Source organism: Tribolium madens, unplaced genomic scaffold (assembly GCF_015345945.1).
Source record: "Tribolium madens isolate multiple individuals breed KSU strain unplaced genomic scaffold, Tmad_KSU_1.1 Scaffold_96;HRSCAF=242;Tcas5.2_LG5, whole genome shotgun sequence".
NCBI classification, from domain to species: Eukaryota; Metazoa; Arthropoda; class Insecta; order Coleoptera; family Tenebrionidae; genus Tribolium; species Tribolium madens.
The window spans coordinates 10,126,789-10,149,107 of record NW_025401068.1 but is presented as its reverse complement, the minus strand read 5'-3'; the positions used below and the strand labels follow the sequence as shown (position 1 = coordinate 10,149,107).

The 22,319-nt window shown below is 38.9% G+C and overlaps 5 protein-coding genes across 6 annotated transcripts in view; 4 read left to right on the top strand and 1 right to left on the bottom strand.

Moving 5' to 3' along the window:
* LOC123012392 (transcription factor Ken) overlaps positions 1–9,980 on the top strand; it is a 64,254-nt gene extending 54,274 nt beyond the window's left edge. For both annotated transcript variants that reach the window (XM_044410271.1, XM_044410270.1), the window contains 2 exons: positions 4,628–5,792; positions 8,275–9,980. In XM_044410271.1, the coding sequence (XP_044266206.1) occupies positions 4,680–5,792; positions 8,275–8,739 (1,578 nt within the window). In that variant the 5' untranslated portion in view covers positions 4,628–4,679 and the 3' untranslated portion in view covers positions 8,740–9,980. The remainder of the gene's footprint in view (positions 1–4,627; positions 5,793–8,274) is intronic.
* Positions 9,981–10,223: 243 nt separating this feature from the next.
* LOC123012391 (integrator complex subunit 4) lies at positions 10,224–13,554 on the top strand. The gene is made up of 7 exons (XM_044410269.1): positions 10,224–10,382; positions 10,437–11,185; positions 11,233–11,431; positions 11,478–11,646; positions 11,693–12,157; positions 12,207–12,450; positions 12,496–13,554. Exons 1-7 carry the CDS (start codon positions 10,329–10,331, stop codon positions 13,487–13,489), a joined length of 2,874 nt encoding a protein of 957 aa, XP_044266204.1. The 5' UTR covers positions 10,224–10,328; the 3' UTR covers positions 13,490–13,554.
* Positions 13,555–13,753: 199 nt separating this feature from the next.
* Positions 13,754–15,633, top strand: LOC123012395 (succinate--CoA ligase [ADP-forming] subunit beta, mitochondrial). The gene is made up of 5 exons (XM_044410273.1): positions 13,754–13,915; positions 14,049–14,311; positions 14,359–14,521; positions 14,568–14,832; positions 14,884–15,633. Exons 1-5 carry the CDS (start codon positions 13,853–13,855, stop codon positions 15,471–15,473), a joined length of 1,344 nt encoding a protein of 447 aa, XP_044266208.1. The 5' UTR covers positions 13,754–13,852; the 3' UTR covers positions 15,474–15,633.
* On the bottom strand, positions 15,576–17,382 carry LOC123012399 (calcium load-activated calcium channel). The gene is made up of 3 exons (XM_044410280.1): positions 16,164–17,382; positions 15,939–16,113; positions 15,576–15,879 (listed from the first exon to the last, which is right to left on the bottom strand). Exons 1-3 carry the CDS (start codon positions 16,300–16,302, stop codon positions 15,642–15,644), a joined length of 552 nt encoding a protein of 183 aa, XP_044266215.1. The 5' UTR covers positions 16,303–17,382; the 3' UTR covers positions 15,576–15,641.
* On the top strand, positions 16,570–22,153 carry LOC123012389 (tyrosine-protein phosphatase non-receptor type 23). The gene is made up of 7 exons (XM_044410267.1): positions 16,570–16,711; positions 16,762–16,909; positions 16,956–17,336; positions 17,387–17,531; positions 17,580–18,805; positions 19,261–21,066; positions 21,221–22,153. The coding sequence occupies exons 2-7, from the start codon at positions 16,823–16,825 to the stop codon at positions 21,959–21,961; spliced, it is 4,386 nt and encodes a 1,461-aa protein (XP_044266202.1). The 5' UTR covers positions 16,570–16,711; positions 16,762–16,822; the 3' UTR covers positions 21,962–22,153.
* Positions 22,154–22,319: the final 166 nt, after the last annotated feature.

Sequence of the window (22,319 nt, the reverse complement as noted above, 5' to 3'; positions counted from 1 at the left end):
GTTCATGTTGTGTAACCACAATTTTTACATCTCCAGAAATTGCAGCGAAAGAGACAACATAAAAAGTAAAAACGCTCAGGCACAAAAAAAAATTTGTGACGTAAAAATATTTATAGAATTAAAAATTAAGAAGAATTAAACAGATACACGTTAGCAATAGGATTATGCCTTTATCTCATGCTTCATGTTAAGAAAATGTTTTAACAACACGGTTATTAAACACAAAATTGTTGTATAACTTTAGTGACAATTTTAGAGTCTTTACTGACAATTTTAGGCAACTGATAAACACTTCAGTGTTGGATAATAAATAACTTATTGTCACACTCCAAAAAATCCTTTTTTTAACATTTCTGTTTGCGATATAATTTAAGTCTTAACTTAAAAATAGGTTCTGTTATTAACCAAGCCAAGAAACAAAATCCGATTTTAGCTTAAAAATATTTTGTTTTCATAAAATCACAGACAAATTTCTATTGTAGTATTAATACCTTATATTTTTCTTACAAAATAGCTAAAACACTCCAATTCAAACCCGATTTCGAAATGTTTGTGATCAAAAAGACTGAGCAGTCTTTGCTCTCGATTGACTTTTTGTGTTGCGAGGGCCCAATTTGGGCGTTTCGTGGTTCAGCGTGTGCAGCTTTCCCCTACATTATTAATGATATGGTTCGACAAAAAGCAAAAATTCTTCGTTAATAGCTTTATTGCAACAACAGCAATCTTTCATGGTTGGTGCTCTCTTCAACGTTTTTTCATTAATTATTTGTTCAGTAATAAATTCGTTTTATAATTGTTGGAGTTGTTCGAAATGGACAAAGAACTTTTCACGGTGCATTATTCCTCTGGTTAATTAAAACGAAAATCCGTAATAAATCATTAGTGATTTTTCCTCGACCACGTGGTCTTGGAAATGCTTTTACAGACCATTAATCACGAGATAATGAGAAAGTGTGAAACTGATTTAAATAATGCTCGATGCAGTGAGGGTTTTTCCTATCAGTTTTGATCATCTCTTGCTTCGGAAAAAATTAGAATGCGGAACAAGTGCTTTTATGACAGGCAATTAAATGCAGCAAGGGTTCGCGATGATAAAGAGTTGTTTTTTCAGTCATTGCGTGTTACACATGTCTGAAAAGTGACGTTCGCGTGTGTTGGCGATCAGTTACTCAATCGGATCACGATTTGAATCTCGGCATCGCTGAAAAAACTGACACAAATACTCGGTGTGTTTTTACGACATGGGCTTATCTAGTGGTACATGTATACATGGTAGTTAAAAGTGAAATTACCCGTTTATGTAAGATGCAAAAATGAGATGAAAAAACGAAGCGATCGCTTGATTTATTAGGGATCTCGAGTGCTTTCACCGCATTGGACGTTAATTAAAATCCGCGGATGTCATTGGATGGTTAAGGAGGACAAGTGAAGACCGGTGGGGTTTCGGTAATGGCTTTATAATGGCATGTGGATTTTTCTCAATGTTACACATACCGGAGCCCCGGATTTCGTCTAAATAAGGAGTGAAACTTAATTGACATCGAACGCCCACGTCTTGCAACAACTCGCTCTATTTCTATTCCTCGAATACCGCAATTACAAATCAATCCACGTCCGATAATTAAAATCCGGTCGCTGCTGCAAAAACTCGAGCAAATCATCGAACATTACCATAAACATGCACGAGCCGTTCTGGGTGGCGGTCGTCTTTTTCTCCCATCAGTAGCTAGAAGAGGGAAAAACGATCGCAGATAAAATTGATACCGGTACTCGTCGATGACTATCGACTAATTAAAATTCAAATAAAATTATCCGACACAAAGTACTACGAGCAGGAATTACGACATTTTCATGACGGGTTTCAGCGCTACACACATTCTTATAGTGTATAGAGATGTCCTGTCGCTGATAATTGTAGAACTCGTTGCCAACGACTACAACCTGAAAAACGTCAAATATCCAAGAGCGATTGCCATGCTTTTATAAATCATCCGGAGATTGCTCAACTTTTCTCGAGGTGCACGTTCGAGGGCGAATTCACCATTTGCGAAACATCATTAGCGGAAATTTGCCAATCGAGTACGCAAAACGACCATTCCACCACGAGAATCGCCCCACTTTTAGGAGATTTCAGTTCAAACAAAAATTATTAGGCTTGTGAATTAACAAACAAGGTTTTTTTTTATTTTCTAAGTGAAATTTTCAAATTTCTTTTTTTTCTCACAACTGTCTTTCAGTTTTAGGTAGGAAAGTAGAAGAATTTTTTAATTGTCTTTAAACAATGTTTTTTTTTAAAGAAAGCATAAAATTTAAAACAAGAATCATCTAGATTCTCAATCATATCGACTCTCCTAACGAAAACTATAGTAACTCATAAAAATTGATTTTGAGTTACAACGGCTTATGTAGGGCTCAAATTACAAGAACAATAAGAAAAATGTTCTTTGAATAAACAATATTATAACCAAAACTTAGACCCTCAGCAATTTTCAATAATATTAAACAGTTCCTTGACATTTTATTAACAATCAAAGATTCAATGCAATTTTCCTTGAGAGAGTCCATATATTAAGAAAAAGTGCTATTCCTATAAAAAAAAACATTGTTTAAAGATAATTAAAAATTCTTGTACTTTCCTACCTAAATCTGAAAGACAGTTGTGAGTAAGGAAAAAGAAATTTTAATTTTAAAATTTAATTCAAAAATCATCTAAAGTTTCAAGAGGAATCTAAAAATCATTTAAAGCAAGTCGTATAGGCACGAGAAGTTAGAACTAGATTATAAAATATACAGTATGTCCCCGGATTGAGTTTACAAGAGAAAAAAAAACTGCAAAGGAAAAACATTTTTTGCTGAAACGAGCAAATCTGTAATTAAAACTTTATTATTCTAAGTCAGTAGAAAGAAAAGTTCATTTTTTTCTTGATTTTTTTTGACAAATGAGTTTACGCAAGTTAAATAACAAAAATGTGAAAACACAATTTTAATAAATAGCAACGCAAAGAAACAGCTTTAAGATAAAAACCAAAGTCATTTTTAACAAGAACTATCAATAAATTAATTGTCTAGTCGAAAATCAAAATAAAAATTAACTTTTCTTTTCACAGAATCATAACAATGAAATTCTTATAGATTTGCTCGTTTTAGGTGAAGCAAAAAATGTTTTTCTTTTGCAGTTTTGGCGTAAAATCAAAGATAAAAATTTTTTTCTTCTTGGAAACTCAATCCGGGGACATACTGTAGAATCGGTAATAGCTATTTGCGTATTACAAGGAAGGAAAATGTATCTTTTTTTCGCACAGTTGGGTGTAATACATGGTGTAATTCCAGTGTAAAACATTGTATGTAAAATCTTTACCTACCTGAGAAATAATTAGCCACTTTCATTTCTGAAATTAGGGTGTAAAACTTACTTTTTTTACTTTATTTTTTAAAATGTTGTAACAAATATTCTCATGTATGAAAAAAAATTAGCAACTAAACAACAAAAACAAAAAAATATTACAATCATTAAAAATTCGGTAAGTAGGATCTTTTTTTGTTCATTTGTTGACAAATTCGAAAAAATCTTGTGGAAGTGAGAAATAAATCATGAGTAAATCAAGGGAAATCATTGAAATTTGTGCAAAATAGAGATTTTTTTGTTTATTTGTTGACAAAATATTGGAAATTTTGAGAAATCTTGAGAAAATCAAGAGAAACAGAGGAAATAGTGAGTAAATTAGTGTAATCTGGAGAAATCATGAGAAAATTAGGGAGAATCATGGAAAATCATGAAGAAATTAGAGAAAATAATTAAAATTTCCACAAATAAGATCTTTTTTTGTTCATTTTTTGCAAATTTGAGGAAATCTTGAGGAAAGTAGGAGATATTAATGACATTTTGAGGAAATCGAGGGAAATCATTAAAAGTTGCGCATGCACAAGTAGAGTCTTTTTTTGTTCATTGGTTGGCAAATTATGTAAAATCTTGGAGAAATTGGGACATGAGAGGAAATCATGACGAAATTTGGGAAAATTGGGGAAAGTGAGTTTTTCTTTGCAGTTTTGGCATAAAATCAAAGATAAAAATAATTTCCTCTTGTAAATTCAATCCGGGTATATACTGTAGAATCGGTAATAGTTATTTACGTATTAGAAGGGAAGAAAATGTATCTTTTTTTCGCACAGTTGGGTGTAATATATGGTGTAATTCCAGTGTAAAACACTTTATGTAAAATTTGTACCTTCCTGAAAGGTAATTAGGCCACTTTCCTTTCTGAAATTAGGGTGGAAAAACTTACTTTTCGTAGGAAAAACAACAACATCAATCAAATATTTTGTCTCAATCCTAGTTTTTTCCACGCTTTCACGTGTCGCCCACAATTTCGCGTTTTTATAGCCCAGCCTGGTCCACTTGAGCCCCCGAGTTCATTAAGGGCCGTAAACCGCAATCGTAAACCGTCCGATCGAAAGTGGGCCACATAAACGTTTCAATTATAAACAACCGTTTCGAGTCAATATCCACTCATCTTTATAATAATGATTATTGATGGTGATTGGATCTGGGTATTAATCGAAGCGCGCAAGCAAATTAAAGTCATCAAGGGACGTAAATTCTAATCGATCGCATTTTCTTTCCTTGCAGATTTCTCCCGACGATGCCTAATTAAACCAAGCTGAAAGAAGAATCTGTGATAATGGATATGACCGAAACGTTCCCTCGCGAGGATATAACGAAAACTGACTTCTTCGACTTCGTGGTGACGCCGGACTCGAACGATACGCATTCCCTCCAGCAGTTCACTAAGCAGATGAGGACTGTAAACGCCTTTTTGGGGAATGCGAGTCCGGAAGCAAGCAATAAAGAAACGAACAATAACATGTTGACGGAAATGAATCACGTGCCTACCACCGAGAGTGGCAACTTTGATTCGAATTTCTGGAGTGATAAAGAGACGGTTAGATTAGAAACGGCGATTTTAGAAGATTTGAACAAGTATTGTTGGAGTGGTGAGGAGGGAAATGGGGTGGCGAGTAGTCAAAAGACGAACACAGACGGACAGATTTATACCTTGACAGTATTAAACGGGATCGACCAGAATGCCACGTGGTATCGGCCGCCCCTTTCCTCCATCGGGATCGTCAAGGAGGAGGATGTGAGCATGTCGAGTCCCGCGTCTATGGAGCACCTCCAAGCCGGCCTCGACATCGACTCGATCCTGAGCATAATCCCGGGCCAAATGAACGGGTTTAACAACAATTACAACGAAAGTACAATGAGTCCGAACACAGACGGTTTAATCAAATCGGAAACCTACACCTACGAAGACAGCGGCTTCGCCGACAATAAAGACGAACTAGCCAATTCCCTCATAATAGATACGCCCCTTCTCGAGGCGCACGATAGTTTTAATAATAACAATAACGATTGGAAGTTAAGTAATAATAACACTAATAACGGTTCGCCGGATTCTTTGTTACGTAGCGCTTTGCAAGGTAAAGCTTTCGTACGTTATAATGGAGCAGTGAAGACGAACAAAGTCGAGAATAACACTGAATTGAGACGAGTGTTGTCGACGCCGCCAGCCAAAACCGAAGGCATCTACATCAAAGAAGAACAACAGGAACATATACCCACGATAGTGGCAGGAATTGACGCTAACGGTAAAGTCGTCTTCGAGGAGCATCTACCGCAACGGACGGAGGAAAATAACCCCACGGGAGGGCACAATGTCGATGATTTGCTACTCTCGCAGCTAGATCAGAGCTTTCCAGAGGATTTCGAGAAGCTGAAACGGATCGCCAACGAGGTAAATATATCTCACACCAAACAAAAAAGATATCCTTTAAATAAACGATAAAGAAAAAATACGAAAACTATTTAAAAAAACTTTAAAAATTATAAAATATTCTTTTTCGAGTAAAATTGTTAAAAAACCTAAGTTGTCAGCAAAAAATTATTCTTATTAGAAATTACACCTTGCAAGAAATAATGAATTAAATTTAAAAAAATGAAATCTTTAGGTCAGGTAATTTGCGAAAATTTTTTTCGCACAATGGGACTGCGAAGAAACTCCTGAGTATGTAAACAAATCCAAAAAAAAAAACTTTATCTTAATAATGTAAACAAAGGTTCTCAGGCCTGAAAAAAAATTAAACAATTCAATTGATTAGTAGTTTTTTTTTATTATTTGAGCTTCTTCTTTTTTCTAATTTAAAATTTATTCTTTTTGCTTTTCCTCATATTTTTCTCTTGTGTGCGTAATTTACACTTATTGTTGTGTTTGCATAAACCAAAATAAAACCTTTATTTACAAACACAACAAAAGAAAAGAAGTATTGTAAGTTGATAATGTTTACGACCTGAAATACAAGAAAAAAATATCAATGCGGCAAAAAGACATGAATATAAACTTTTTTTTTTGAAAGGCAGAACTGTAATAAAATAAACTTGTATCAGAATAAAAAAGGAATTCTTCTAATAAATTATGAGGAAGACAAAAAAATTGTTGAAAACTTAAATTCCAAAAAAAAAAATTATAAGCTGTTGTATCAAAGATACAGTCAAAAATTATCTAAATTACGACTTATTGTAAACAACTTTCTGCTCTTAAATTGTTAAATACTCTCCTGTATTGCAAAAATAAAAAGATTGAAAAAGGTTTTAACGAATAAAATTTATGTTAATAAAATTTACACAAACTAAACAAGAAAAACATTAAAAATCCGGCAAGTAGGATTTTTTTGTTTATTTGTTGGCAAATTCGAGAAAATCTTGTAGAAATCAGGGGTAATCATGAGGAAATCCAGGGAAATCATTTAAATTTGAGCAAAATAGAGATTTATTTTATTGACAAAATATTGGAAATTTTAAGAAATCGTATGAAAATCAGAGGGAATCATAGAAAATCTTATGGAAATTAGAGAAATATAATTAAAATTTGCACAAATAAGATCTTCTGTTTATTTGTTGGCAAATTTGGGGAAATGTTGAGGAAACAGAAGATATTAATGACATTATGAAGAATAAATCCAGGAAAATCATTGAAAGTTGCGCATGCAAAAGTAGGGTTTTTATTTGTTCATTCGTTGGTAAATTATGGAAAATCTTAGAGAAATCGGGAAATGGAAGCAAATCATAACGAAATTTGGGAAAATTAAGAAAAGTTATCAGAAAATTATAGAAAGTCAAGGAAAACAAGTAGGATCGTTTTTGTTCATTTTTTGGCAAATTATCTAGAGAAAATCTTGAGAAAACCAGGATATTATGCGGAAGTCATTGAAATTTGCGCAAATAGAAACTTTTTGTTTATTTATTGGCAGAATAACTCGATAGTTTTTTATGTTTTTTTAAAGAAAGCATAAAAATTTAAACAAAAATAATCTAGATTCTCGATCATATAGTGCTGTTCTTATCAATAAAGACAATAAAATTATTTCATTTTTCTTACTAAAACTGAAAGAAGATTTATTATGTAGTTTCAATTCTCAAAAAATTACCAATACAAAATCACCTTCTAATTTTTGTAAACAAAGCTTAAAATTTAAAACAAAAATTTTCTAGATTCTGAATCATATGGAAAAAAAGTAAAAAATACTGCTACCTACTTCTCTTGTAAAAAAAAAAACAAAGACTGAAATTGAGGAAGTTATGAGAAAATTATAGGAAGTTAGGGGAAAATTCGTTTTAAATAGAGCAAGTAGGTAGGGTAGTTTATTTGTTGGCAAATTAGAACAAGTACAAGGAAATCTTTGAAATTTGCGTAAATAGGGTCTCTTTGTTTATTTGTTCAAGGAAATTATTGACAATTGCCCATGACAAAGAAAATCTTTTTTTGTTCATTTGTTGGCAAATTAGGGGAAAGCATGAGGAAATTGGAGAAAACGATGGAAATTTGAAAAAATATAATCCTTTTTTGTACATTTGTTGGTAAATTTGAGGAAATCTTGAGAAAATTATAGGAAATCATTAAAAATTGCTCATGTACGAGTACCTAAGGTTTCTTTGTTCATTTGTTGGCAATTAGGGTAAATTTGAGGAAACCAGAGAAAAAAAAGCAAAAAAGTAAATTTATAACAAAAATATCTTGCTGACACTCAATTTAATTTATTTAATTAGGAATATAACAGTTTTTCAATTTGCCTCAAAATAAAAAAGAATAAAAAAAACAGTTAAAATTTATTTAAATGACACAAAGTTTACTCGACTTTCTAAATAGAAATGAAATTAATAAGTCCAAAAGCTAAAAATTTTAAAGAAATGAAAATTGACTCCGAAATGCTGATTTTCAGGTGGCGGAGTCGGTGAACCAATATTGCCAGATCGACACGTCGGCAGAGAACCCCGTATACAGCATAAGCCCCGACCAGATCGGCATCCTCAACAACCTCAACTCCCCGATTGCGATCGCGACACCCTCTGTGAGCAGCACGAAACCGGCGACGAAGAAATACAAGCGTTCAAACAGCAACACCAAAGCACAAACGACGGTACAAAACGCGACCTCGACGAGCAACGGCGTCCGCAAAGAGCGCTCGTTGCACTACTGCAGCATCTGCTCGAAGGGCTTCAAGGACAAATACTCGGTGAACGTGCACATCCGGACGCACACGGGGGAGAAGCCCTTCGCCTGCAGTCTCTGCGGGAAGAGTTTTAGGCAGAAAGCCCACTTGGCCAAGCACTACCAGACGCACATAGCGCAGAAGAACGCGGCGGCGGCGGGCAACGTCGCCGCCGCTAAGGCCAAGTCGAGGTAGCTTGCTGGGGGCGGCGGAATGGCCCACATTCGTACCTAAATTATTTATTTATTTATTCGACATTCCGCCAACACACAAATTTACTATTCTCGAGAGATGGACAGCAACGAAAACACATTTTTGATGCTACTTTGCCAAGTTTTGTTCCTAGCATTGTTTTGTTTTGTTAATTTTTTTATTATATTATGTACTCATGTGCTGTGATTATGTGAAATTTACTTTCAAAAGAGATCGGAATTTTTGTGTATTTATTTTTTATTATCGAATCTGCCTAAAATTTCTTGCCATTTCTGTATTATCGCGTACTTGATAAAATTTAGAATGTTTTAATTTATTTATCGTATGATTAGTTTCTTTGTTACTCGCAGAGTGGAATCTCTAATTGTTTGTTTTTCTAATGTTCAGTTTTTTTTCCTAACTATTAAAAGTATTATCGTTCCACTCTGTTCTAGGTTACTCCGCAGTGCTTCAACGAAGCATTTAATTTAGTTTCAGATGCTTTTAGTTTAATGCTAGTGCTTAGTTATTAGAAAGAAAAAACTTCAGTTTACCATATGTCAAGGCATTATATGACCTTTTTACCTTATAATACTCACTTTGTAAAATAAAATCGTTTATTGTATATTAAATAGTATAATTTTGTTGTACACATTGCAAATGTGAGTACAAATGCGACCGAGTCGCGTCATTTGTTATTTTCTAATCTTTACCATCTTACAATTGTTGTCTATGTTATAAATGTTTACGTAATGTTACAATTGTTTTGTAAATCGATCATACTTAATGCTCTTGTTTACTAATTTTTTTGTATTATAATCAGTATTTGTTGATGTTTTTGTAAATGTTCGTAATTCTTATTTATGACAGTTTGCCATGGTAAAGGGATTTATATTATTATTATGATTTTTGTTCTATTTTGGATCTCATTCAATTTAGTTTTTTGCTTGCTTCTTTGGCCCATAACTGCCAACTTTTTCCAACTGTGTTCTCTCTGAAAGACAATACTCAAATAGACTACATATACGTACGGAAATATGTACATCCAGACACTTTATATAAACTTTTTTGTTTATATTCGCCATAGAACATGTTTTATACTCAGTTTACGTTATGTATAGTTATATCAGATTTTATCTCCTCTTTATTATTGATTTTATAAAGTATTTTTATACCTAGATTCATATATTTACATTTTATAACTTTATTATATAATTGTGAATTTATTACAAATAAACATTATTTAAAAAACTCAGCTTGATTCGCCCCCCATGCCCATCCCAAATGATACGCCATTGGCACAATCCACGCAATCCACCATTTTGTCTACCAACAAAACAACTTTAACTACCAAATCACTAATCAGGCATGACAATTAATCACAATTAATCAACAAAAACGGATAAATTATTGTCTTTGTCGGGTATAAATTTAAAATTTCAAAAATTCGAATTAATTTTCCTTTATATAACTGCCACCAGATAGCAGTTACGCAATATTTTGACATTTGACAGCTGTTTGACACTTGACAGCAATCACAAAAATAAAATGTTCGAAAACCAATAAAATCGTTCAATTACCACAAAACCACGATGGCTGCAGTGTTAAAAAAACGCGCCTTGGCCGAATTCACCCAAACAATCCAGGTAAAGACTAAATCCCCCTGTTGACCAAAGTGAGGTTGTGTGTCCATTTTCCAGGAAAGCGCCCCTTTTCAGCCGATTAAAAAGCTCAAACTTGTCAAGAAGCCTCCCACAGGCACCGGAAACTCATCACTAGCCCTCATTAGTTGTCTTGAAAGTTGCAAGAGCAGCAGCGAAGCCTTACGCACCTTACTTCGTGTCTCTGATACTTTTGAACTTGAGACCCCAGACATACCCGAAGCGGTTAAAAAACTGAGCGATCATTTTAAAAATGAGCCAGAGTCAGCTGTCAGAGTGAAGATTTTGTCGCTCTTGTGCGATATTGGACATTTAGCCAACGCTGATGTTGTGTCCATCATAGATGAGGCGATTTTGTTGCTGAAAAACGACCATTCGCATAAAGTTATGGCTCAGGGGATGAACACAATACTTAAATTGGGGACATTAGTGCCTGATAATGTTATCGCATTGCATCAGAAACTGGTCGAAGTGGCGAAAAGTTACTTGAAAGATGTGAGTCACGCTGTGAAAAGGAGATGTCTTGAGATCATAGGCGTGCATACGCCGGTTTGTACGGGGGCAGACGCCGAGAAATTAATGGTCTTGATTAGTTCGTATTTCAACCACGATGACGCTAGGGTGCGGAGCCAGGCATTTTCGACTGTTATCACCCTACATGAGCGCAATTTTAAGATAAATCCTGATATTTATATAGACGTGTGTGAGGCCTTGAAAGACGACTACGAAATTGTCCGTCAAGTGGTTCTCAAGTTGGTGTGCCTATTAGGCAACACGTTTCCGGAAAAGTAGGCTTAACCCCTCTTTTGTTCACATTTAATTGAAAAAATTCCAGTGAGGTGGTACTCCCTGGTAGCGAACACGAAATTCGTCTCATAGATGACGCTTTCGGCAAGGTTTGCAACTCCATTTCTGACTTATCGATCCATGTTCGAACTTTGGCGGCAAAACTTTTAGGAACGATGAAACTCGTCAGCGCGAAATTCCTCAACCAAACTCTCGACAAGAAATTAATGTCGAATATGAGACGCAAGGTAATTGTTTCATTCCTGTGTTCGAAAATTTTCATGTTTTTTCCAGCGTACGGCCCACGAGTTGGCATGGGAGAACGTGACTAGTGGCGAATGGGCGAGTGGAAAAAAATGGGCCGATGATGCCCCCCGCGAAATCCTCGACGCCGACAGCATCAATCTGATGAGCAGTGGGGCGTGTGGGGCCTTCGTGCACGGTCTAGAGGACGAGTTCATGGGTGAGACGAGGCGAAGCCGAGTTATTTTTGTGAATTAATATTTCAGAGGTGCGTTCGGCTGCCGTGGAATCGCTCTGCGAACTATCGATTCGCAACCCTCAATTCGCAAATTTATCGCTTGATTTCCTTGTTGATATGTTTAACGACGAAATTGAGGATGTGAGACTCAAGGCGATTGATAGTTTACGCCGAATTTCCGAACACATTATCCTGCGAGACGACCAATTGGAGACCATATTAGGGGCCCTTGAGGACTTCTCCCAGGATGTGCGAGAGGGGCTGCACCGAATGTTGGCTTCGTGTAAAATGTCAACAACAGCAGGGTTAAAAATGTGTGTGGAGAAATTGTTAGATAACTTGAAAAAATACCCACAAGATAAGAGATCAACTTACCGGTGTTTGCAACGAGTGGGGGCACAGCACCCAGAGTTGGTGCTCCCTCTAGTGCCACAATTATTAAATATACATCCTTTTTTTGATACAGCTGAACCGGACGTCGAAAATCCGCAATGTATTAACCTAACCGGATTTTCCGATTCGTATAAAACAATTTTTTACAGATATTTGTGTCTTGATTTTGATTCTAAATGCGGCGAAATTTTCACCTACAATAATCCCGCTTCTGGAACCTCACACTTTACGTCACTATGCATACATAAGTGACACAATGCCGTCTCTAGTTCCGGTTTTAAGTCTCCCGGAGTCGAGTTGTAGCACAATAACGAGGCCACAAACCGTTCCCGAAAGTCTCGAGTTCCTCAACAATGTCATAAGCAACTTGGATTTAGCCGAAAATACGTTACGGTGAGGGACAAGCTTGGCGAGTGTGTTACTAAACTTTCGTTTTAGAGTCCAAACGACACTTTTGCAGACTGCTAAAGAACACTTGAACCGTTTGAGTGAAATCGACTCGTCGGTTGCAGGCACGGCTCAATTCACCTCGCTTTACATCGGGGCCCAATTAATAATGTCCCAAATCTTGGAAAAGGGCTATTGGCTCAATCCGGCTACTTTGGCCACCCAACAGGCCAACAATCTGAAAACTAACATAACAAACCTCTTGGAGTATTGTCTCAAATTGCAGTTTTTCTTCGTAGGACTTAGCCCTGTGGAGGAATGCGCCGTCAAAATGTTCCGTTTGCGGGCCCTCGCACTTAATCTAGTGTACATAGTCAAGGGCAGCAACGCCTCAGCTTTGGCTCCCTGCCACCACTTCCTCACCATCGTCGAAGACATGCAGCGGGACTTACAAGTCGCGGGCTTAGACCCTGACGCTTTCACGTCAGCCGTTTTCAAAGAATTGTCAGTGTTGGAGGAGCCCAAACCGGGAACAGTTTCCCGAATTCTAATCCCGATCCTCTCGGAAGCCCGATTGGGTAAAATCCCGCGTCCGAACATACAGATTCGGATGAGTTCGGCCGAGATCGTCGAACCGAACGGCCAGACCGACACCTCATTAAAGTTCACAGCGGGGTTGGTGATGTCCGTGCACTTCGACGCCGAATTAAGGCACTTGAGTGATCCCTCGAGGGTCAGATTGAAGGTCAAGTATCCCGATCAGAAAACCCAGATTATTTTGCCCCGACCGGCCCACATGAAACCCCTAATGTTGGACGGGGAGGAGACCCAAGCGGGGCACAATGTGAGGCTGCTAACGGCGGTGTTGATCTCGCATCAAGTATGGTCGGAAGCGTGCAATGTGGAAATTAACGTGGCCTTGGCCATTCCGGAAGCGGATCTCGGGAAACGGAAGGCCAATGTGAGCACCACGCCGACATTGATTGACCTGTGCAAGCCGGTGAAGGTCAGCGTGGCACCCAAGCCTATCAAAAGGACATTATAAAGATTTGTAAATAATTTTTTTAATAAAATTTGTGAAAAAATAAAAAATTAGATCCTTGATCAAAGGTTGCTGGCGTATAATTTGACCTATGAACAGCGACGTGTAACTGCAATAAAACTCGTCTACGTCCACTCTAAATCGCAGTTTGTGTGCAACCTCAAATATTTTTCGTACAATCGAGAGTTTAAGCGAAAAACAGCCTTAAAGTATTATTTTTTTGTACAAAAATTTTGAATTTTCTATTTGACAGCTGACATTCCATGACAGGTACCACAATAACAAGAGAAAATCCACTAGATTTGTCAATTGCAAAGTCCGCCCCAGTTTCAACAACCTTCAATTAGTTCTTGTTGATAATTAGAAATGGCTACAATGTTACGGGGTGTCCTTTTGGCCGAGAACGTCCTCCTGAAAAACGGACCAAAGGTGAGCACAACGCTTGACCTCACAAAGTGTGTGGTCTTTGACCTTGACCATTTTTGTATTTTTAGTGTCAGCCCTGCAAATTTAATTTAATTATTTATAACTTCATTACATAATTTCCATTACATAATTGCAGATTTTGGGGTCTGCGGGTTGGCAGCCGCAACAGCAACAGAAGCGAAACTTAAATGTTCACGAACACATCAGTTACACCCTTCTCAAGGACGCTGGCATCCAAGTCCCCAAATTCGGGGTCGCCAAGACCAAGCAAGAGGCGCGGAAAATCGCCGAAGACTTGAAAACCAAAGACATTGTACTTAAAGCGCAAGTTTTGGCAGGTGGCAGGGGCAAAGGTCACTTCAAGAATGGACTCAAGGGTGGAGTCAGGATGGTTTATTCGTGAGTACTTTAAAGTAGTTTTTTTTAATTACAATTCTTCTTTGTAGTCCAGAAGAGGCCGAGGACATTGCTGGTCAAATGCTTGGCCAATATTTGGTCACGAAACAAACTGGGGAGAAAGGACGCATCTGCAACGCTGTTATGGTCGCAGAACGAAAATTCCCCAGGAAAGAGTTCTATTTCGCAATTATGATGGAACGCGCATTTGGCGTACGTTACAATTAAGAGTCTCCCCCAATTAACCTCCAAATTACAGGGTCCTGTAATCATAGCTTCCTCTCAAGGGGGTGTCAACATCGAAGAAGTCGCAGCCGAGAACCCTAACGCCATTTTATACGAGCCAATCGACATTATCAAAGGTTTGAGTAAAGAACAAGCCCAGAAAGTGGCCGTTAATGTCGGTTTGGGCTCCCAGAAGGAGAAAACCGGGGACATGTTACTAAAAATGTACGATTTGTTTTGCAAAAAGGATGCACTCCTTATCGAAATCAACCCGTACGCTGAGGACGCCGGAGAAACATGTAGAAAATAAAACTGCAAGTGAAATAGCAATTTCACTCAATTTGTTACAGATTTCTCCCTTGATGCTAAATTCAGATTTGACGACAACGCCGCTTTCAGACAGAAGGAACTGTTCGCATTGCGCGACTGGACCCAAGAGGACGAGAAGGAAGTGGCCGCTGCCAAATTCGACCTCAATTACATTGCCCTAGACGGCAATATTGGGTGTCTTGTGAATGGTGCCGGTCTCGCTATGGCTACCATGGACATCATCTCGCTGCATGGGGGCTCCCCGGCCAATTTCCTCGACGTAGGAGGTGGCGCCACAGCCCAGGCAGTCAAAGAAGCCTTTAAGATTATCACAGCTGATCCTAAAGTTCACGCAATCCTTGTGAACATCTTCGGAGGTATTATGAGGTGTGATGTTATCGCGGAAGGTATCATTGCTGCTGCGAAAGAACTCAACCTCAAAATGCCGATTATCTGTCGTCTGCAAGGCACCAATGTCGACGATGCTAAAGTTTTAATTGCCAGTTCAGGATTGAAGATTTTGCCGGTTGATAACCTCGACGAAGCGGCTCGTCTAGCTGTTAAATTGTCCAATATTGTCAGTCTAGCGCGTGATGCGAAGCTAGATATCAATTTCGAGATTCCTTTGTAAATTAAATTATCGCACTAATATAAATTTTGCTTGGATCATCTGACTTTTTAGGGTGATTTTGTTTTTCATGCACATATTCATGAGACATGAAACAGTGGTGTGTATATTGTTGTAATTAATATTTATTTATATATGTTAAGAATAAATTATTCCACAAAAATTAATCAGTTACTTGAACTGACCAGGCGATGGGCCAAATAGGCTGTTTCCTTGCTTTGAGGCCGCTCGTGAGGGGGCAAAACCCAGCAATTTCTGAATATTCTGTCGAATGGACATGGTGCAAAGAATGTACAAGAAAATGAAGGAGCAATCGTAGTAGTCATCACCTGGCAAATTGCGGTGGCTCAGCCCCTGGATCCAAGTCAGGGGCATAAAAGGGAGACGGGCCACAACTCGCCCATCAAATCTACAAAACGCACTTTTTCCCAAAAAAAAAAAAAAAAAAAACACCAAGAAAACACTCACATGCTATTGAACATGCTGAGTAGGGCGGTAAAAGCAAACCCAATCGCAAACATCGACTTCATTTTGACCAAAGACAAGTCCCGGTTGTTGTTTTTCAAACGTTCCTCTTCTCGTTCGATTTTCTTCTTGTGCTGCTTGTCGAGCGAGTCGCCGTGAGCCTCTTTGCGTTTCTCGACTAGAAACCAAGCTTGTAGAATATTTACTTAAAATATATTTCATTCTCACGTCTTTTACTCTGTCTCTCCACTTCGGTCTTCAACTTTTGGTACTTTTCAGTGCGGTACACCATTAACCAAGTCAGGCCCTCGCCCAACAAGGCTGTGCAAATGGAAATAAAGACAATCAGCAAAGTGTCGGCCCACATTTCCACAAACTCCAAAAATAAAAAATCTACTAAAAAAGAGGTTATGCCGAGAGAGATGACGTTTAAAAAATTGGTGATTTTTGTTGAGTCAAGTTGCTGGATTCATAGCCGAAAAACAATAAAACCGAAACTTGAAAAATTTAACGCGCTTCGTTATTAGGACGATTAGCAAATTGTCAGGGAAATGTTTAATTAGTTATATAGTTTCTTATTAAAGAAAATATTTTTGAAGTAAATTTGTTTTGTAGAAATTTTCGTTACGTAAGATTGGCTGCTCTGTACCCGTCATTTACGTCAAGTGTCACTGACAAAAAATTATTAAAATGTCCCGTGTTTGTTTTTATTAGTTTCAAATTGTTCACTGTGTTTCATATTCGATGCAGTTCCTGGGAAAAAATCACCCCAACAAGTAAAAAATCTCATTTTGTATGATTCTCTTCCTTAAACTCCCAATTTTAGTTCTATCGATTTTTCTATGACTCATTTCGTTCAGTAATCCCTCCGAAACAAGGTAGAGAGAATGGAGGCTGTGCCCAGGTTGCCTATGATAAGTTTCGAGCTGAAAACAAGCCCGGAAAATGCTCAATTCGGGCCCCAACTCAAACAGGTAAAAAATCCGCTTTTGTGCCAATCGCACCTAAACCCAATTCTAGTACATTGCGACTTTCTACAACGAGGACCCCGCGTCGTACAATAGCGAAATAAGCAATTTGGAGGCGCTACGAGCGGCTGCGATACGCCCCACGATTGATGTAGCCGGCTGTCAGCTCCTGAAAAAATACTACTGCCAGCTGCATTTCCTGAAATCGAGGTTCCCCATGTACGAGGGACAAGCAGCAGCTGTGTATTTCTCATGGAAGGATAATTACACCGGCATGCCATGTAACATCCCCGACATTCGATTTGAATTGATGTGCATTTTGTACAATATCGGGGCCTTGCATACCCAATTGGGGGCTCTGGATTCGCGGACTTCAGCCGACGGCCTTAAAATGGCTTGCACGCATTTCCAATGCGCAGCTTGGGCCTTCCAGGTACCACAAATCACCCAACAGACCCACCCCTTACCATTTTTTTTTATCAGACTGTGAAAGAAACCTACCACCAAATGGTACCATACATGTCGTCAGTGGAAGCTGTCCATTTCATGCAACAAGTTTGCTTCGCCCAAGCACAAGAATGCATCCTCGAGAAGAGCATGATGGATAATCGCAAAGCCACAATTACTGGTAATTGAAAAAACAAAACAAAAATTGTTTTAACTTGAAAAATCGTAGCTAAAGTCGCAGTCCAAGTGGTGGATCACTACAAAAGGGCCTTGTCTTTGCTGTCTTTCAGCGAGGATAGTTTTGCGGGTATAGTGGGCGCTAAAACGACGAAAGAATGGAACAAATATCTCTCATTCAAAATATCCTACCACAAATGTATCGCTCTATTATTCCAAGGCCAGCAAGCCGAAGAGCAGCAGAAAATGGGTGAAAGAGTGGCGTTTTATCAAGCGGCTTGTGAACAATTGGAGGAAGCGCGAAAATTATCCACTGGTTTAAAACAACAAAAAGATTTGAATGAAGCTATAGCGTTCACCTCGGACGTGGTCGAGGGTAAACGCAAAGCAGCGAAAAACGAAAACGAGTTTATTTACCACGAGGAAGTCCCCGACAAGCATGCCCTTCAAGAGGTCAAAGGTGCCTCCCTGGTCAAAGGCATTGCGTTCAACGTGAACGATATTGAAGTCTCCGGACCGGACATTTTCGCCAGACTCGTCCCCATGGAGGCCCACGAGGCCTCCTCACTATACAGCGAGAAGAAAGCACAGAAATTGAGACAGTTGGGGGAATTGGTCGAGGCCAAGGACCAGGCGTTAGCCGAGTTCATGTCCTCGTTGCAATTGGACGTTTTTACTCAAATGAGACAAGCCACCGGTTTGTGTCAGGATTTGGTCGATCGTGCTGCTGCTTTGTCGGCCAAGCCGTCAGCGACTCAAGATCTAGTCGCCGCGATGGGGCGCCTCTCCAACAGTTACCACGAAGTCGAGTCGATGCTCAACGAAATCCAAGACTTGCTCAAGGAAGAGGAGCAAAGCGAGAAGGAATATCAAGAATTGATGGGGAAGCGACCCCCGAGTATTATCGCGACCGATTTAGCACGCGAAGCGGCGAAATATCGCGAAGCTCACAACAAAGCCAACGACTCGAATCAGAATTTGCACAAGGCGATGATGACACATGTGGCGAATTTGAAAATTCTAGCACAACCATTGGGGGATTTACAGAAACAGATACCTTCAGTCGAACTACCTAATCCGAACATTGACGAGAATTGTGTCAGAGAAATCGAGAATTTGGTCAGTAAAGTCGAAGAGATGAGGAATCAGAGGGCGATGCTGTGGTCGCAGTTTCGCGAAGCTGTACACAAGGACGACATCACGAGTGTTTTAGTGACACGCAAAGACCAACCTTTGGATCAGGTCTTTCAGCAAGAATTGGAAAAACATCAAGAATTGGTATGAAAAAATATTGGCCGTTTTTTTTATTATTATATGCAATTTGAAAGACGTACTTATGGCTATCTCTTTTCAAGATTTGTAACAGCTTCGTTGCTCTGTCGCTACGTATTGTGTAAGGTCACGCTATTTATCTCACTTTAACAAATGCAATTAAAGTAACGCAGGGCTAGTGACGTATATCAAAAGTGTATCTTGATGTGACGTAGGTCATTTGGAATTTCATTTTTGTTGGAGAAAACTTTTCGAGGCTACTCTCTATATCATCATAACAATCGTAATTCAAGTCTTATAAAAACCTTACGCCAGAAAGAAACTTTAATTTTTGGCTTTAGTACGAAAATATCACAAGCTATCAAATGTCAAAAACAGACGGAGGTCATGTCGTGTTCTTGATTCACACTACCCTCACCAGCAAAAAATAAAGATGGGCATTATAATTTTTTTGTTTTCAGACGAATCTAATCGAACAGAATATCGCCGCTCAGGAAAACATCCTCAAAGCCTTTGTGGACGCCTACGCCCGCTCGATGTCGACTCGTCGCTACTTGCAGGACGTGATTAACAAACGAACGACGACGGTGAGCGCACTCATCACCTCCTACGATACGTACGAGGATCTCGTAGCAAAGGCCAATAAAGGAATTGATTTTTATAATAAACTAGAAACTAACGTTTCCAAATTACTGCAACGTATTAAAAGCGCGTGTAAGGTGCAACAGGAAGAACGCGAACAAATACTATTGAAAAATTCGGCTCCTGTAACTACGACCAAAGAAGAAACGATTAATTCTGCACCGAAATTGAAAGATTTTATCGATACAAGAAAAAAAACACGAGGTTTTAACGATGTTAGTCCTCAGTATTATCCTCAGGGGGTGCCGGCAGTTCGACCGGCGCCCTTAGGGTCCGAAGTCAATGAACCGGTTGTAACCAAACCGCAAGAACAGGTCTACACCGGTTTGGACCAGAATTTAGCCGACAGAATGTCCGGTTTGAGGATGGGGTACTATGGGCAAAATGCCCAAAATAAACAAGCCTATACTACTACCATTGATACGTACCAACCAATTTCCAGTAGTACACAAAATAATCAAGTAACCGCTGATAATATTCCTCAAGGGTACCAGATGTCATACACTTCGTCGTATAGTCAAGTTGGCCAACCTGGCGAGAGTTATCCTCAGGTTAGTCAACCGAACGTTGCAACTTATCAGAATTACTCGACTTATAACCAGGCTGGCCAACTTTATAACCCAAATCAGGCTAGCCAACATGACGCCTACGCAACGTATGGCCAGTCTGGCCAATTTTACGGTCAAATGTCGCAGGGGAATCAAATTGCCCAAATGCCAATTTTGCCGGCTCAGGGGAGCCAACCGTACAATCAACCGGGTCAAGTTGACGGATACTCCACGAGTTTGCCTTATAATCAGGTTAGCCAACCTAACGTATATTATCCGGCCGGTTATGGTCCCACTCAAGTGCAGCCGACCGAACAAACTTATTCCTACCCTAACACTTTCGGTAATAACGAATATGCAACTTCGGTGCGTCCCGATATTACCAATCTGAGTTACAATTCGACTTATTCCTCACCGGTGGTCGATTTAAAAAGTTCCGATTCGAATTCGAAAAATTACGTGATTAGCAATGGCCAAGGTTACCCAGGTTACGAACAGTACCAATACTATTATAATTACAATCAGACTTATCCAAGCTATGGAAGTGATTACAGTTACGCATCGCCGTCACCCCAAACCTCCGACACTTCCACGGCTATAACAACGAAAGAATCGAACATTGATCTACTCACCGGTTTAGATTTTACCGTAAATCAAGCGCCACTCATTCCTCAACAAAAACCCTCGGATCCGGAAGTAAAACCGGCACAAAAAACTGAAACTCCGACAAAACAACCACCGAAAATCGTTAAAAACGAGGACGAGCCGCCGAAATTCGAACGGGTCGTCAATCGGAAACCACTGAATAGTTCCGAAGTGAAAAAATTATTTGCAACGGAAATCGACAAGTATGAAAAATTCGTCGATGTTTTGACCAATAAAACGTTAAGCGGACCGACGAATTTGGACCTGAAATGGAAAGAAATCCAAGACAAGCAAGACGTGGAGAAAAAAGCGATTTCGGTGGCTAGGTGTTATCCGATGAAAAATCGATTTCCCGATATTTTGCCCTACGATTATTCAAGAGTGGAGCTGAAGGCGGCGAAGGATGATTATATCAACGCTTCCTATGTCAAGGTAAACAGACATTAACATTTTTTAAATAAATTGTTTTGATTGTCCTCTCTTGCCAACCTTGGAACTCAAAATACCCAAAATTTGGTTTTATTATGATGTTTTCCATGAAAACACGTTTGTTTGTTCATTGTTGCCAATATTAGAAAAATTTCAGGATATTTCCTACTACGCAGCTCCTTTCGTGGTGACACAGGCCCCTTTGGCCGCCACCATGACCGACTTTTGGACAATGATCAAAGAGCAGAACGTGGAATTGATTGTTTGTCTCCTCAACGACGCCGAAATCGGTCCCGACATCTACTGGCCTTTGGAAAAGGGCCGCGATTTGTCCCTTCCCGGCATGTCCATTTCCTTGATCAGCGTCACCCCAAAGCCCCACTGGACGGAACGTCTCATCGCGATAAGCGTCCCCCCCGAAAAGCGGGATTCCCGCGTTTTGATGCATCTTCAGTTCACTTCATGGCCCGGAAGTCTCTTCCCGACGAGTCCCGATCATTTCGTGGCTTTCGTAACGGAAGTGATAAATCTGTTTATGCAACAGAGGAATACGACGCATCCTGTCGTGGTACATTGTTCGTCGGGGATCGGTCGAAGTGGGCTGGTTTGTTTGTTGGTGACTGCGATTCTGGAAGTGACGAGTAATCCGACGGCGATTCCCGATTTGGTGGCTTTGGCGGTCAAGTTGGGAGTGTGGAGGAGGAATATTTTGAGGGATAGAGAGCATTTGAAGTTCGCGTTTGAGGCGTTTTTGAGGTATATGAAACAGGTGGTGGCGCAAGGGAAGGGGTTGAGTGAAGGTGGGAGTAAGAAGGAGGAGGTGGTCAACGAAATTAAGCAAGAGGATGATCCCTTGAGTAGTTTGGATCCCTTCTGGGCAAGCAAGAAGAAACAGTGATTTTTACTATCCGATGTATTATTTTTTCGATTCTAATAATTACTATTATGATTATAATATAGTGATATTAGCGTAATTATTCTATTTTTTATCTATTTTTATGTGGATGATTAGGAGGAAGTCTTTTTAGGAGGAGAATTGATGTTATCATAAAATGTACTGATTAATTCTTAAATAAACTTATTTGAAGTAGTGCTTGTTTCGCTCCTGTATTTTAATTTTGATGCTGAAATATTTTACCTTTAAAAATGGGACAGCCAAGTCATTTTGTTGTCATTAAATGTGAAAGGGCCTTTAGATAGTAACCTAACTTTTGGTTTAGTCACCTACTCACCTATATAATAATGCATTTTGACAT

Coding starts and splice junctions, on each gene's coding strand:
- LOC123012391 (XM_044410269.1), top strand. CDS start 10,329: ATGGCTGCAGTGTTAAAAAAACGCGCCTTGGCCGAATTCACCCAAACA. Junction 11,432..11,477: donor TGTCGAATATGAGACGCAAG/GTAATTGTTTCA, acceptor TGTTTTTTCCAG/CGTACGGCCCACGAGTTGGC. Junction 12,158..12,206: donor GGACGTCGAAAATCCGCAAT/GTATTAACCTAA, acceptor AATTTTTTACAG/ATATTTGTGTCTTGATTTTG.
- LOC123012395 (XM_044410273.1), top strand. CDS start 13,853: ATGGCTACAATGTTACGGGGTGTCCTTTTGGCCGAGAACGTCCTCCTG. Junction 14,312..14,358: donor GGAGTCAGGATGGTTTATTC/GTGAGTACTTTA, acceptor TCTTCTTTGTAG/TCCAGAAGAGGCCGAGGACA. Junction 14,833..14,883: donor TGAGGACGCCGGAGAAACAT/GTAGAAAATAAA, acceptor AATTTGTTACAG/ATTTCTCCCTTGATGCTAAA.
- LOC123012399 (XM_044410280.1), bottom strand. CDS start 16,302: ATGTGGGCCGACACTTTGCTGATTGTCTTTATTTCCATTTGCACAGCC. Junction 16,114..16,163: donor GGAGAGACAGAGTAAAAGAC/GTGAGAATGAAA, acceptor CTTGGTTTCTAG/TCGAGAAACGCAAAGAGGCT. Junction 15,880..15,938: donor CTCAGCATGTTCAATAGCAT/GTGAGTGTTTTC, acceptor TGCGTTTTGTAG/ATTTGATGGGCGAGTTGTGG.
- LOC123012389 (XM_044410267.1), top strand. CDS start 16,823: ATGGAGGCTGTGCCCAGGTTGCCTATGATAAGTTTCGAGCTGAAAACA. Junction 16,910..16,955: donor TCGGGCCCCAACTCAAACAG/GTAAAAAATCCG, acceptor ACCCAATTCTAG/TACATTGCGACTTTCTACAA. Junction 17,337..17,386: donor GCGCAGCTTGGGCCTTCCAG/GTACCACAAATC, acceptor TTTTTTTATCAG/ACTGTGAAAGAAACCTACCA.